Source organism: Lupinus angustifolius, unplaced genomic scaffold (assembly GCF_001865875.1).
Source record: "Lupinus angustifolius cultivar Tanjil unplaced genomic scaffold, LupAngTanjil_v1.0 Scaffold_39_17, whole genome shotgun sequence".
NCBI classification, from domain to species: domain Eukaryota; kingdom Viridiplantae; phylum Streptophyta; class Magnoliopsida; order Fabales; family Fabaceae; genus Lupinus; species Lupinus angustifolius.
Genome location: NW_017721075.1, coordinates 8,881 through 21,902, shown reverse-complemented (window position 1 = coordinate 21,902; position 13,022 = coordinate 8,881). Strand labels below are relative to the sequence as shown.

General features: G+C 36.2%; 1 protein-coding gene across 2 annotated transcripts; it reads right to left on the bottom strand.

The window, feature by feature from the left end:
* Positions 1-209: 209 nt before the first annotated feature.
* LOC109338705 (inosine triphosphate pyrophosphatase) lies at positions 210-12,354 on the bottom strand. 2 transcript variants are annotated; one of them, XM_019575993.1, is made up of 9 exons: positions 12,213-12,354; positions 11,681-11,836; positions 11,201-11,265; positions 10,852-10,915; positions 10,754-10,763; positions 2,072-2,103; positions 1,855-1,967; positions 792-868; positions 210-526 (listed from the first exon to the last, which is right to left on the bottom strand). In XM_019575993.1, the coding sequence occupies exons 2-9, from the start codon at positions 11,811-11,813 to the stop codon at positions 409-411; spliced, it is 612 nt and encodes a 203-aa protein (XP_019431538.1). In that variant the 5' UTR covers positions 11,814-11,836; positions 12,213-12,354; the 3' UTR covers positions 210-408. The 2 variants fall into 2 exon arrangements, with proteins under 2 accessions (XP_019431538.1, XP_019431537.1); XM_019575992.1 differs by having other exon boundaries at positions 12,205-12,342.
* Between the last annotated feature and the right edge of the window lie 668 nt (positions 12,355-13,022).

Genomic DNA, 13,022 nt, shown 5'->3' with positions numbered 1-13,022 from the left:
TAGAAAATGCAATGCTATTTTTAAATATGCATTCATAAGTACAAATAGAACAATTGCAGGCTCGTCAAATTTTACTCAGAAGTAAGGATTATTATTGTATCTGATAATTTATCATAAGGGACAACCAACATAAATTCAGAATCCAATTTCCTGAAACTAAACATAACAGACTTATAGCACCTAGGTGGTTATATAGCCAATACACTAGGTTTTCACCAACAATGGTGGATATATATAATCTTACCCTTACAAGTTAAGTGTCTGTTTCTAGAAATCATTAATTCAAAAAACAAACAAAATTATTAAAAAATATTATTGCTAGAAACATTTTCCTTTCAATTTCATCCAATATTAATAATCCTGAATAGCCTATAATCTGCCACAATGGCAACAACACAACATAACTACTCACTCATTGTTGATCTGAAAAGTATATCCAACTTCAGCAAAATGTGATTTCACAAGTGCAAGAGATTTTGAGCGGTGAGAAATTTTGTTTTTCTCTTCTTTGGGCATCTCTGCATAACTACAATGAAACCGATTAGAAATAAATTAGCAAATGAAACCCTGAAGAAAAAAAATGAATCTACATATCAAGAGATAAGTTATCTTCTCAAACCACTGAAATTGTGACATATATCCTGTTTAATTATTTCTATAAAAATATTTCTAAAAACTAAATAATATGACACATTTTATAATTTTAATGGATGAGGAAATAACTTGAAATAAGGAGATATTTTATTTTCTTAAAAAAAACATGACATGAAAGAGTTGGAACTTGGAAATACGTTTGGTCATAGCCATTTGGTTGAAAAATTGGATCCCATCCAAACTCGTTCGGCCCTCTTGGAAGAACAATCTTTCCCTGGCAAACAAGCAACAAAAACGAGTGAGTCATACTTATCACTAACTACTTTATTAGAGAAAGTGCGTATAATTTGTCTCAATCGATCATCGTAAAAGAGAGGATTTGTTATATACTGGAAGGACGATAGATTCATATTCACATGCATAAAGTTATTATATAGGGACAATAGTAGTCTTGGATTACTTTTTGAAAAAGTGGAAATCGATTTTTATGGAGTAATCAGTAATAACACTATTCCAATTATAATACTCACAAAAACAACCTTAATAAGTGAAATAAATTTCCCCAAGCATAGAAAGCTTTGAATCAAGATTTGTAGACGGATATGATAAGGAAGTATTCGTTTACACCCAAGTTAAGTTAAACTAGTTACACTCAATTTCAGCCATTGAATTTTTTAAATCCAACACACCAAATGGGTGAAACTTAAATATATCTAAGATTCCTTTTTTCTTCTCTCATGACTTATTTCACTCACTCATTTGATCCATTGGATTAAAAAAAAATGGCTGAAATTGAATGTAAACAGTGTAACTTAATTTGAATGTAAACGGATTCCTCCTCGTATATGACAGGGTATTTGTGATTCTAACAAAATATAAATGTCAAGTTATCCTCGAAAAACAAAAGAGAATAAAATATCTCCTCATACCACGAGATAACTTGTCTCCTCCAACCGAGTATGACATGTGTATTGTTTTGTGTTGTTTTAGCAATATTTTGTAAAAAATAATTAAATATCACACATATTATGATTTTGTTGGTTAGAGGAGATAGCTTATCTCCTTACACCAGAAGATACATTATTCTCAAAACAAAAAAATGGAATGAATTGATTGCAATTTTTTATAATTCTACTATTTCAAGTTTTCAACTTTGAAAGAGTTTATTAGCTAGCATCCTCTATATTTCACTCTAAAAGTCAACAAGTGATTCTAGGATAAAATATTTAGCTAAAAGCATAAGGGAATTCAAAGAGATACCTGAGTTTTTCCAGAAAATGTGATAGGTTCACTATCTGGACCAACAGCAAAGGAAAATACACATAAGGCATAAGCTGATTTATCATCGTATGCCATCAACAAATTGTTGAGTCCTGTAAAACAAATCAGATGAATGATTATGATTTTGAGGCATCCTGAAAAACCGAATCACTAAAATTTTGAAACTTAGTTCAAGATTATGAAGTTAAGGTACAACCTTCATGACCAATCTTCTGTAGAAACCACTTGCTGCATGATTTTTCAAACCCATTAGATTTTGCATAAAAACTCATGTCTCATCCAAATACTGAATATAAATAACCTCACTAGTTGATCAAAAAATCAGGTAAATATGTTTTTATATTATTGAGGATATTTACCAGCAGGAAGCAGAATATAGAGAAACCAAGGGTGACAGAAAATATGAAAGTCCACCAAGTTTGAACCTAGATTTTCATTTCTTGCATGATTTAGATTTACTTTTTCCCAAAATCTAAATTTGGTCACTGTACTATTTCCTTGTATTTATAACGGAGCATTATGGCATCGTTCAATCCATGTAGCCGACCCATCTAGTAAGGTTAAGGCTTGGTTGTTATTGTTTGTTACTACATCTTTGTGTAAAACCAAATGTACAATTGCCTAGTTGTCCAAGTGCATGTTTGGTTTGGAGTTTGGGCTTCTACTAGTGTTATTCTACCCTCTAAAAATGACCTTGTGATTGGACACTTAAACCACAGCATATAGAATACTATTTTTTGTACAGCTACGCACATATGATATAATTGTCTGGACTCTGGATGTCTCTATATATACGTGTGTGCATTTTGTATGTATGTCGCCGAAACATATATCTCAAAAAGGGAAAAATTATAGGAGATACAAAACCAATATTAGATTAGAAGTAAATATGATCGTTTAGGAACTTTGACATAATATCATGACAAGACAAGAAGGATAAGCTGAAAATATGGTCGGCTATATATTGAATAAAAGCAACATACATGTCGAAACCACGGGAAGAGGACAACTGCAAGTCTTCAGAATTAAATTTTGAGATAAATAGACAAGTCTACAAATGATTTAATTAAATCCATGCATATAGCACTTGTGTGAGGCTACTCAGGCAATTGTACTGAATAATTTAGGAAAAAGTTCCAAGTAGTACCAAGCCAGAATCATTTACTTGTATGTAATAGAAACCAAACCCAAGTAACCAACAAGGAGAAGTACAAGAAAAATTCAAAGCTACCGTTTAAAATGGTATCTACTATCCATGACGGAACGCTCAACAATTCATGTGTCCAACTTATCATATCTACAATCCTATTGCACAATTCTCACTGAATAAAAACGAAATCAAGTTGACTAAGATCATAGAGACTTTGCCATTACCAACTTATATGCTTACTGAATAAAAATTAGACACAAGTAAATAAAAAGCAGCAAGGACCTACAGGAATTTCATGATAAAATGATAAATATAATAGTTCATCAAGAGACCTTTCCTTTACGAACTACAAATCTTACTAAAAATTAGACAACTTTAACACAATACCAACAAGAACCTACAGGGTTGGCATAAAATGACACCTTAACCAGTTAACCTATGTTATTAACTAATAAGAAATTTATAGGTACAATGCAACATCATAAAATATTCTTTTTATTGAACTAGTTTTTACGAAAAATTGGGGATAAGTTCCCAAAATCAAGACCTTAAAATACTTGCGTCTATTTTACAGAAGGGTGGAGGAATGGAGAAGTAAGCCATGCTCCAGATGCAATCAGGATGGATGAAGTAGATAACTCCCTTAGGCATATTGTGACTGTAGAGTATCAATAAAACCAAAGGGGAAGTTTTATTGAACCACAACCAAACCCACGATGTTGTATGGATCAGAATGTTGTGCCATTGGATTATAATCATGAAAAGATGAAAGTGGGTGAGGAGGCATACTCTTAGAACTGGATTTAGCAGATTAAGAATAGAAGAAGAAGAAAGATTCAAGATCGAAAATGATCTTGAATTGAATCTTATTGCAATGTTGAAAATCAAGGTGGATTACACCTTGAGAAATAAACTTTCTCCTTCCTTGAACTCCACTTGCCTTCTATGTCTATCAGCTTGTCTCTTCATTTGCTCTTGAGCCTTCAACAAATTTTGTTTCAGCTCTTCTAAAATTAAATCCCTTCTCTGCAACAATTGGTTTGCTTCCTCTACCTTAGATGGAAATTCTCCAGCATTGATGAGCAGAGGGGGATCCTTGCCATAAAAAGCCTTGAATGGTGTCATGCCTGTTGCACTATGGTAGGTGGAATTATACCAAAATTCAGTCCGTGATAACCATTGCATCCACTGTTTAGGTCTTGGCCCTACAAAGCATCTCAAATACCCCTCTAAACACCTATTGATCACCTCTGTTTGTCCATCAGTTTGGGGGTGGTAGGAGGTGCTAAGCTTCAACTGAGTGCCAGCCATTCGAAATATTTCCTTCCAAAATCTGCTTAAGAACACTGGATCTCTGTCTGAAACAATAGAGGAGGGGAAACCATGCAGCTTGACTACTTCCCTAACAAACAAGTCAGCTACTTCCTTGGCAGAGTAGGGGTGGCCTAGTGCATAGAAATGGGCATACTTTGTGAGCCTATCAACCACAACAAAGATGGTGACCTTACCACAAGATTTTGGAAGGCCCCCTATGAAATCCATTGAGATATCCATCCACACCTGATTGGGAATTGGTAGGGGCTGTAATAATCCCCTAGGGGTTAAAGTTAGATGATTATTCCTTTGACACACATCACACTCTTCCACAAACTTCTTGACATCCCTCTTCATGCCTATCCAATACAAACAACTTGCCACTCTCTTGTAGGTTCTGAAAAAATCCAGAATGCCCACCAGCAGGAGTTGCATGACATTCTTTCAAAATGCTAGGAATTCTATCAGACTTACTGGCCAGAACCAACCTGCCCCTGTACATTAGCACCCCTCCCTTGTATTCAAAACCTTCATGAGACCCTGGTGTAATGAGAAGGTCCTGAATGACTTATCTCCACTTGGAATCCTGAGTCACCTCTTGAGTCCACTCTTCTTTATCATCTACTGAAACCAAAGACAAAGCAGCATACATTCCTCTCCTAGACAATGCATCAACTACTGAATTCCCTTTTCCTGGTTTGAATTGGATCTCAAAGTACATTCCAATTAGCTTGACAGCCCACTTAAATTGTTCCTCTGTGAACAACCTCTGATCAGTAAGAAACTTGAGACTTCTTTGATCAGTAAGAAACTTGAGACTTCTTTGATCAGTTTTAATGATAAAGTGTCTCCCTAACAAATAGTGTCTCCACCTCTGTACTGCTTGAACCAAGGCCATCAATTCCCTTTCATCAACAGACTTCTGTTGAGCTCTATGTGACAAGCCCTGACTCCAAAAAGCTAAGGGTTTCCCCCTGCATAAGAACAGCTCCTATTCCCTTGCTAGATGCATCTGTTTCCACCACAAACATTTGAGAAAAATCAGGTATTGCTAACAATGGTAAGCTAACCATGGCAGCCTTCAAAACCTCAAAAGTTGTGGTAGCTTCATCAGACCACCTGAACGCTTCATTCTTCAACAACTCAGTCAGAGGTTTGGCCATCAACCCATACTTCCTCATAAATCTTCTATAATACCCAGTGAGGCCCAAGAATCCTCTCAATCCTCTAATGTCTCTTGGAATGGGCCAGGAACACATGGCTTCTATTTTGGACTGATCTGCCTCTACACCTTGCCTGAAATCACATGGCCTATATACTCTAGTTTCTTCTGGCCAAAGGTACACTTCTTCTTATTAGCCTTAAGAGAGTGATTTTGTAACACTTCTAACACCTTTTCTAAGTGTCCTACATGAAAATAGAGATCCTTGCTTTGACTAGGATATCATCAAAGAAGACTAGGACAAACCTTCTGAGAAAAGGCTTCAAAACTTCATTCATCAAAGCTTGGAAGGTGGAAGGTGCATTGGTGAGGCCAAAAGGCATCACCATGAACTCATAGTGCCCCTCATGAGTTCTGAAGGCAGTCTTCTCTATGTCTTGCTCCCTCATTCTAATCTGGTGATAACCAGATTTCAAGTCCAGTTTAGAGAAAATCTGAGCCCCTCCCAACTCATCCAACAGTTTCTCTATCACTAGAATAGGAAATTTGTTGGGAATAGTTACTTTATTTAGGGCCCTGTAGTCCACACAAAATCTCCACCCTCCATCCTTCTTTTTCACCAAAATTATGGGACTAGAATATGGACTAATACTTGGTCTAATGACCCCTGCTTGTAGCATCTCTGTTACCAATTTTTCAATTTCAGCTTTCTGGTAATGAGGATATTTATGAGGCCTGAGATTAGGAATGTTAGCTCATTCCTTTAGGTAGATAGCATGATCATGATCCCTTTAGAGAGGTAAGCCTTCAGGGTCAGCAAAGACCTCAACAAACTGATGCAAGATGGCCTCTAATTCTTCTGGAACCAGGGAGGAAGGAACTAGGGAAGATTCTGATTCAGAACAATGCAACCACAACCCCTCTCCTTCATCCTTCAACAATTGCATGAAAGCTCCAAAAGAAACCTGAGTTTTGGTCAAAGCTGGATATCCTCTGATGGTATGGACCTCCTCTCCCCTTCTCAGAGTTAGTTCCAACTTACCAAAATCATCCCTCACCTCTCCTAATCTAGCTAACCATTCCAAGCCCAACACCACATCCACCCCCTTCAGCTCAAATAGGTAGAATTCTTGAGAGAATTCCAGGCCTTGTAACTGAAATCTCAGCTGAGCACACCTACCTTGACACTGAACCTTATGCCCATCCCCCACCTCAACCACATATCTTGGAGTGACTTGAGTCTCCAATTGTAATTGTTCTGCTACCTTGGTGGAAATAAAATTGTGGGAAGCACCACAATCAATGAGAATAACTACTTCTCTTCCCTTCACACACCCAATAACCTTCCAAAATTTATTGGATGTTAAACCAGCCATAGCCCATAGAGACAATTGCGGGGAGTGCATATTAGCCACCACAGCTTCCTCACTATCCAATTCTTCCTCCTCTTCTTCTTCCTCCAACAAAATCATTCTAAACTGCCTGTTCTTACATTTATGATCTCTGTTAAAGGGCTCGTCACACCTGAAACACAATTCCTTCTCCCTCTTCTCTCTTAATTCTGCTCCAGTTAAATGTTTGAATGCCCCTCCCCTACCCCTGCTTCCATCAACTGTTTGAGCATTACTCATATTAACAAATGCACTCCCCACAGAGGATTGGTCTGACTTCCTTTCAATTTCAGGCTTAGATTCAAGAGTTATAGATCTACTAGGAAAATTGGATCAAGTAAATCCTATTGACCTAGCATAATTGTTACTACTCACCTTCCTTTGTAATATTACATTCTTTTCTTCTATCATAAGGGCTTTATGAATTATCTCAGTCAAATTGGGGTGTTCATAAAGCCTGACTTCTGCCTTAACTTCTTCTTTGAGCCCATTTAAGAAGATTCCCATGACAAACTCAGGGTCAATCTCTCTCAGAGCTCCCACATACTTTTCAAATTCTTCCACATAATCCTCCACTGTCCCTGTTTGTCTTAAAGCCAAGAACTTCTCGAAGGGATTCTGCACCATGGAAGGTTAGAATCTCCTAACCATCGCGATTTTGAACCCTTCCCAAGATGGATGAGGGTTGCACCTGCTCCACCAATTTTACCAGCTGAGTGGCTTCCCTTCAAGTGCCATTAGAGTAGCCTGCATCTTCTCCTCTTCAGTGACTTCCTTTAACAAGAAGTATCTTTCCAACCTGTGAGTCCATCCAAAGGCATCAACCCCCGAAAAAATTGGGATCTCCAATTTTCTCCATCTCTCCCTGCCTCTATGGTCCCTTCGTGTTCTTCCCCGAATTCACTTCCTTCATCACGAACATTAGAAACCCTAGCTCTGGTGGTGAGTTGAGCCAGTGTCTCCTCCAACCTCTTCATCCTCGCTTCATTCACTTCATTGCGAATCCTCTGTTCTTCTCTCTCCTTTCTCAATTCCTCGCGTTCCAGAACCCATTCTTCAGCATTTCTGGCCATACCTCTCGTAGAAACCATGCGCAATTTCAAGAATCAGAAGCGTGTGTGATCAGGCACCAGGATGGTGCTCTGATACCAGTGTTAGAACTGGATTTAGTAGATTAAGAATAGAAGAAGAAGAAATATTCAAGATCGAAAATGATCTTGAATTGAATCTTATTACAATGTTGAAAATCAATGTGGATTACACCTTGAGAAGTAAACTTTCTCAGAGTAACTGATTCTTGAATCAGTTACTTTCCCTCCCAATCCTAACTGTCTGAACAGATACCCCTTCACCCTCAACTAACTTCTATTTATAATCTTCCTTTCCTAACTAACTCAACAAAAGCTTATTACAACTTTACCCCCCCTGCCTTATACTTTTGGCTTATTTCTCCTAATGTACACATGTTTAATAGGAGGTTTATATCTATTCCTAACACATACTAGGACAAATAAGACTAGGCATGAAAACAATTAAGGAGAAGGTTGGTGCTGCTCCTTTATTATTAGAGGGTAAAGTGATGAACAATAGCTCCATGTGGTTGGGAATGTAAAATGGCATGGGTGACCTACATGCACCATGTAAGAGTACAGCCAGAAAGAGAGAGAAATAAAGTAATATTGTTAAAAGAAAAGACAACAGTATGAAGAAAGAGGATAAGACATCCTCACAAAACATAAAAAAGAAACAACTATGGCAAGAATCCAGTTGCCAAAAGCAGCACTAGCTTACGCTTTGACCCTAGTAGCAGGGGCACATGGAATCCCATGTTAATCAGCAAGGACCACCTTGCAAGGCAAAATACTCTTGGGTAGCCAATAGTGAAGTACTACCGTAAGGGAAGGATGAAAAGAACCCCCATCGGAAAGTGAAATAGAACATGAAATCATAAGCTCCAAAGTAATGGGAAAACCTATGTTAGAAAGTTATGCAACAAGGAAATTTTAGAGAGTTCACTTGTGATCTGTAAAGGAAGTGCTCTCCTTTGAGGTTGCTTCAAAGTAGGTCATTCATTTCATATTGTGAATCAAGCTATGATTTTATTAAAAGTTAGTATTACGGAGTTTGTTTCTGTTGTCAGGCTTGCCAAGCAAAATTCAATTTTGAAATTTCTCCTTTGCATTGGTCACAAATTCTGAGGTAGGTTTCTGACATTGAAAGGCATTTGATTTAGAAAGGGCAAAGGGATTAGTTAAGACAAAAGTTGTTACTTTTTAAATTAGAAGGATATCAAATAATGCTGGAGAGCACATCTAGCTAGTCAATAGCGTGTTATAGTGCCACGATAGCGGAGTGTAGCAGGGTTCGTCTGTTCCTCGCGACACCATAGTGGATAGTTGTGCAAATGGCCATAGCATCTATAGCAGGTTGAATATCGGTAGAAGCCCGATCAAATAGCAAGTCATAACCCGCTACGTGTTTTGTTGCGACTGGAACCCTAACTTAAAAGAAGAAAATTCTTTTTTTCCCTCTTTTTAATAGGAGGTAGGTTTCCCCCTTAGGGTTTCAGATAATTTAATCCTCCCCTTCTTTCCCTTCTACTTAACACATTTATTTTCCTAGGTCATGTGAATTTTACTCTATTCTACCTTTCTTCTTTCTTCTTTCTTCTTCCTTCTCCTTTTCTTCTTCTTCCTCCTAACCCCAGTATACATGTTTGGTTGCTTCCATGTTCTTAATCAACATAGAACAAAATTGCAAGGCTTCTTAATTCACGAACATACTTCGTCTTTTATCAAAAGGATTTTTCCTTGGTTCCTAATTGTTTGCCCCATCATCTTTTTATTGATTCTCTTTTCAAACTGTTTGAACGCAATTTTCACATCATCTTTGGGTGGTTCAATTTTGTGGGATACAACTATACTATGACCTCCAAATTCGATCAGCTCTAGAATATGTAATACTACTATCTTGACTATTAATTAGAAATGTGCCTTTCATATGATCTATTTTAGTATTTATATATGTAGACTATAAATTACTTATATTTTTTTCTTAGTTGTGGTGGCTGTCCTGCTATGACACTATAGTCTTTTTGGAGACGGCTGCTACGCTCCGCTATTCGCAATTGACTACTTAGGAGCACATTCAATTGGAAGTTCCAACTTCAATCAACATCATACATTGCATTAAGCCAGTTTTGAGTATGTCCTTAAATCAGATCATAAACATTGAAATCAGATCCAACTTGAGTAAATACAAATTTAATGCAAATTGTATGACTTCCTTAACTCTCTGAAAATATAGAACAATAGCAGGGTAATTTTGATGCAGTAAAAGAAAAAGAGATATAAGTTTTCTTTCTAACTATAAAGTTGATCTACAGGGTCATGAATCCAACCAGAACAATGGGTAACACACATATGGATGAGGCAAACATTAATCAATAGCATGCACAGTTTTTCCACCAAGACAAACAATTGGTATGAAGAAGTCACATATTTGTCATTATTAACTTGCGAAATAACTTCATTAAATTTTGATATGAAAAGAGCTATGAAGTGCTTAGCGTGCATCAGACTTTATTTAGAGAAGGGGGGAACAAATTCTAAAACTTATAAATTGGCACCCTTTATATAGATAGAGCATTATGGCATCATTCGATCCACGTAGCCGACTCCACCTAGTGGAATAAAGGTTTGGTTGTTTTGTTGTTGGTTCTCAATCATTGCATAATGTTATACACCTTGTAAACTAGAATAAAGAAGAAATATCACTTCTATGAGGCATTCAAGATGTATAAGATAGGAGGGAGAATACATTTCACCTTAGCGCGAAGGATTAGAGTGAAAGAGAACTTACATGTAAGGCCCTGTCAAAGTTTGACACAATCAGAAAAAAGTGTCAAGTTCTACGATACCAGATTTCATAGAACTGAACAATAAGAAAACTATATCTACCTGGAAGACCCTTCAAGGAATTGAAACAGAGACAGGTGTCTTCAACCAACACAGGTCCATTAACCTACATACAGAAAAGGTTAGAGACAGAGGAATACAGGAAACCAAACTAAAATCACATAAGTCTAGGTATGCATGTAAATAACTACTATAATCGAGCCTTCATAATCTCAGTATCTTGATAGAAATACAGCATAAGACCATATTTAAAACACTATGAGTGACATAAGACAACGTGCATTTAAACACCACCTTGAAATGCTATGGTGGAAAAACCATTCACAAGATGTAACAAACTACTTAACATTTCAAATGATAGTAAAATTATGAAGGCTTTCTATTAAAGTACCTGAGCAGCAGCCAATCTAGCCTTCTCTTTGGAGATATCTTCAGGCTCCCCTTGCAATTCTGGCACTGGAAAAGAAAAAAATACCTCTAAGAAAGATAACAGAGAATTCAACAGTAACAAAAAACCCAGCCCGCGAGGCTTCCAGATAGTGGGATCTGGGCAGCCAAGTGTAGGTTTTGTTACTGTTAAATTGAAAGGAAACTCAACAGTAATAAAACCTACAAAAAGTAGGTTTTCATAAAGAGTAAGAATAAATGACAAAATAAATACAAGACACATTCCCTCATATTTGACTTAATTACACCAAACACTAATTTTGTTTCAAAAGTTACACCTACCTTGAAGTTGCCTAGCAGCCAATAACAGTAAGTGTAACTTTTGAAACAAGACGGATATCAAGTGTAATTAAACTAAACCTCGGGAGATGTGTTTGTAATTTCCTCTTGAGAAATGGGTATAGGCAAAGAGTGATGTTATTACAGTCAAGTTTGAGGGACTGAAAAGGAATGGTCTGGCCCAAGATAGCACGAACTTCTTCAAGCTTTTTGGCATTGCCAGTGACAAAAGTAACTGGACGTGACAGTACCAACCCAGAAGCTCTTGCAGCAGCCATTTCCTATAATCCTCTTTGATTTTCTACGATGGTAGCAAATTAAAGTAAAACCAATTCTTCAATGACAAAATCAGAGACCCATTACATAAAAATCACTTTTTTTCTTCTTCTCATTTTTTCATTATTTATGGGCATCATGCCAAATCAAAATCACTTAATCCTATATTAATTTGTATATATATTTTTTAAAAGTACCCAATCGAAGTTGGAGTTTTTATCCACTATTACAAGATATGGATAGGTACCCACTAATCTAAAGCCAAAATGAAGAATTAAAAGTGGAATAGTTTACATTAGTTATGAAGAAACAGAAAATGATAGCAACACAAAAATAAAAGGTGATAAAATTGAGAACCACAAACTCTGAAAACCGGCAACACGTGAGCGCTACCTTGAGTCCTTGACTACGGCGGCGGCAGTGCAATTATTCTCCAACTAGCTGACGATCTTTTAAATTTTATTCTTTTTACAAGCTATCCAGTTGGAGAGGGGAGGAGAGGAGGAGGGAAGTAATTTTTAGAGGCCCAAATGTGTCATTTTTTTTTGAGTGGTTGTGTTCATAAAAAAATAGTCTTTAAAACTTTGTTTTTGTAATCTGCACGGTATTATTTTTTGACACATGCTTAAGAAAGAACTTAAGAACATACATATTACATATGGAATATTACATATGGATTGTCTCTCTAAGTGTAAGAAAGAACTTAAAATTGTCTTATTTTGAAATTCAAATATCATTCAAAATTCAATGTCTCTCATTGTTCATTTTGACAAAGTTTAAATATATACAATATCATAGTGCGAAAGAACTTAATTTTATGATATGGAAACCCAAAAATTGTAAATGAGTTTAAAAATTGATGAGTTAATAGGTTGAATGTTTGACCCTCATTAACATTACACATATCAATAGAATTAGAATTGTTGTGTTCTTTTCATCATATAATATTATTAAGTTTAAAAATATTTGCATCAACAACTTAGTAACTGATTGAGTTGGATTATAAATATTTTTACTTGGAATTAAACTCAAAACATAGTCATTTATTCGATCAATAATTTCAATAGTTGATTCAAATATTGTCATTGTTTATAAAAAATTTCATTTTTTAATCATCTTGTTGATTTGGATAAGTACTTTAAATTATGACATCTATTGGATTATCAAAATTAACAAATGTATATGTCATTAGATATGGAATGTAGCTATGA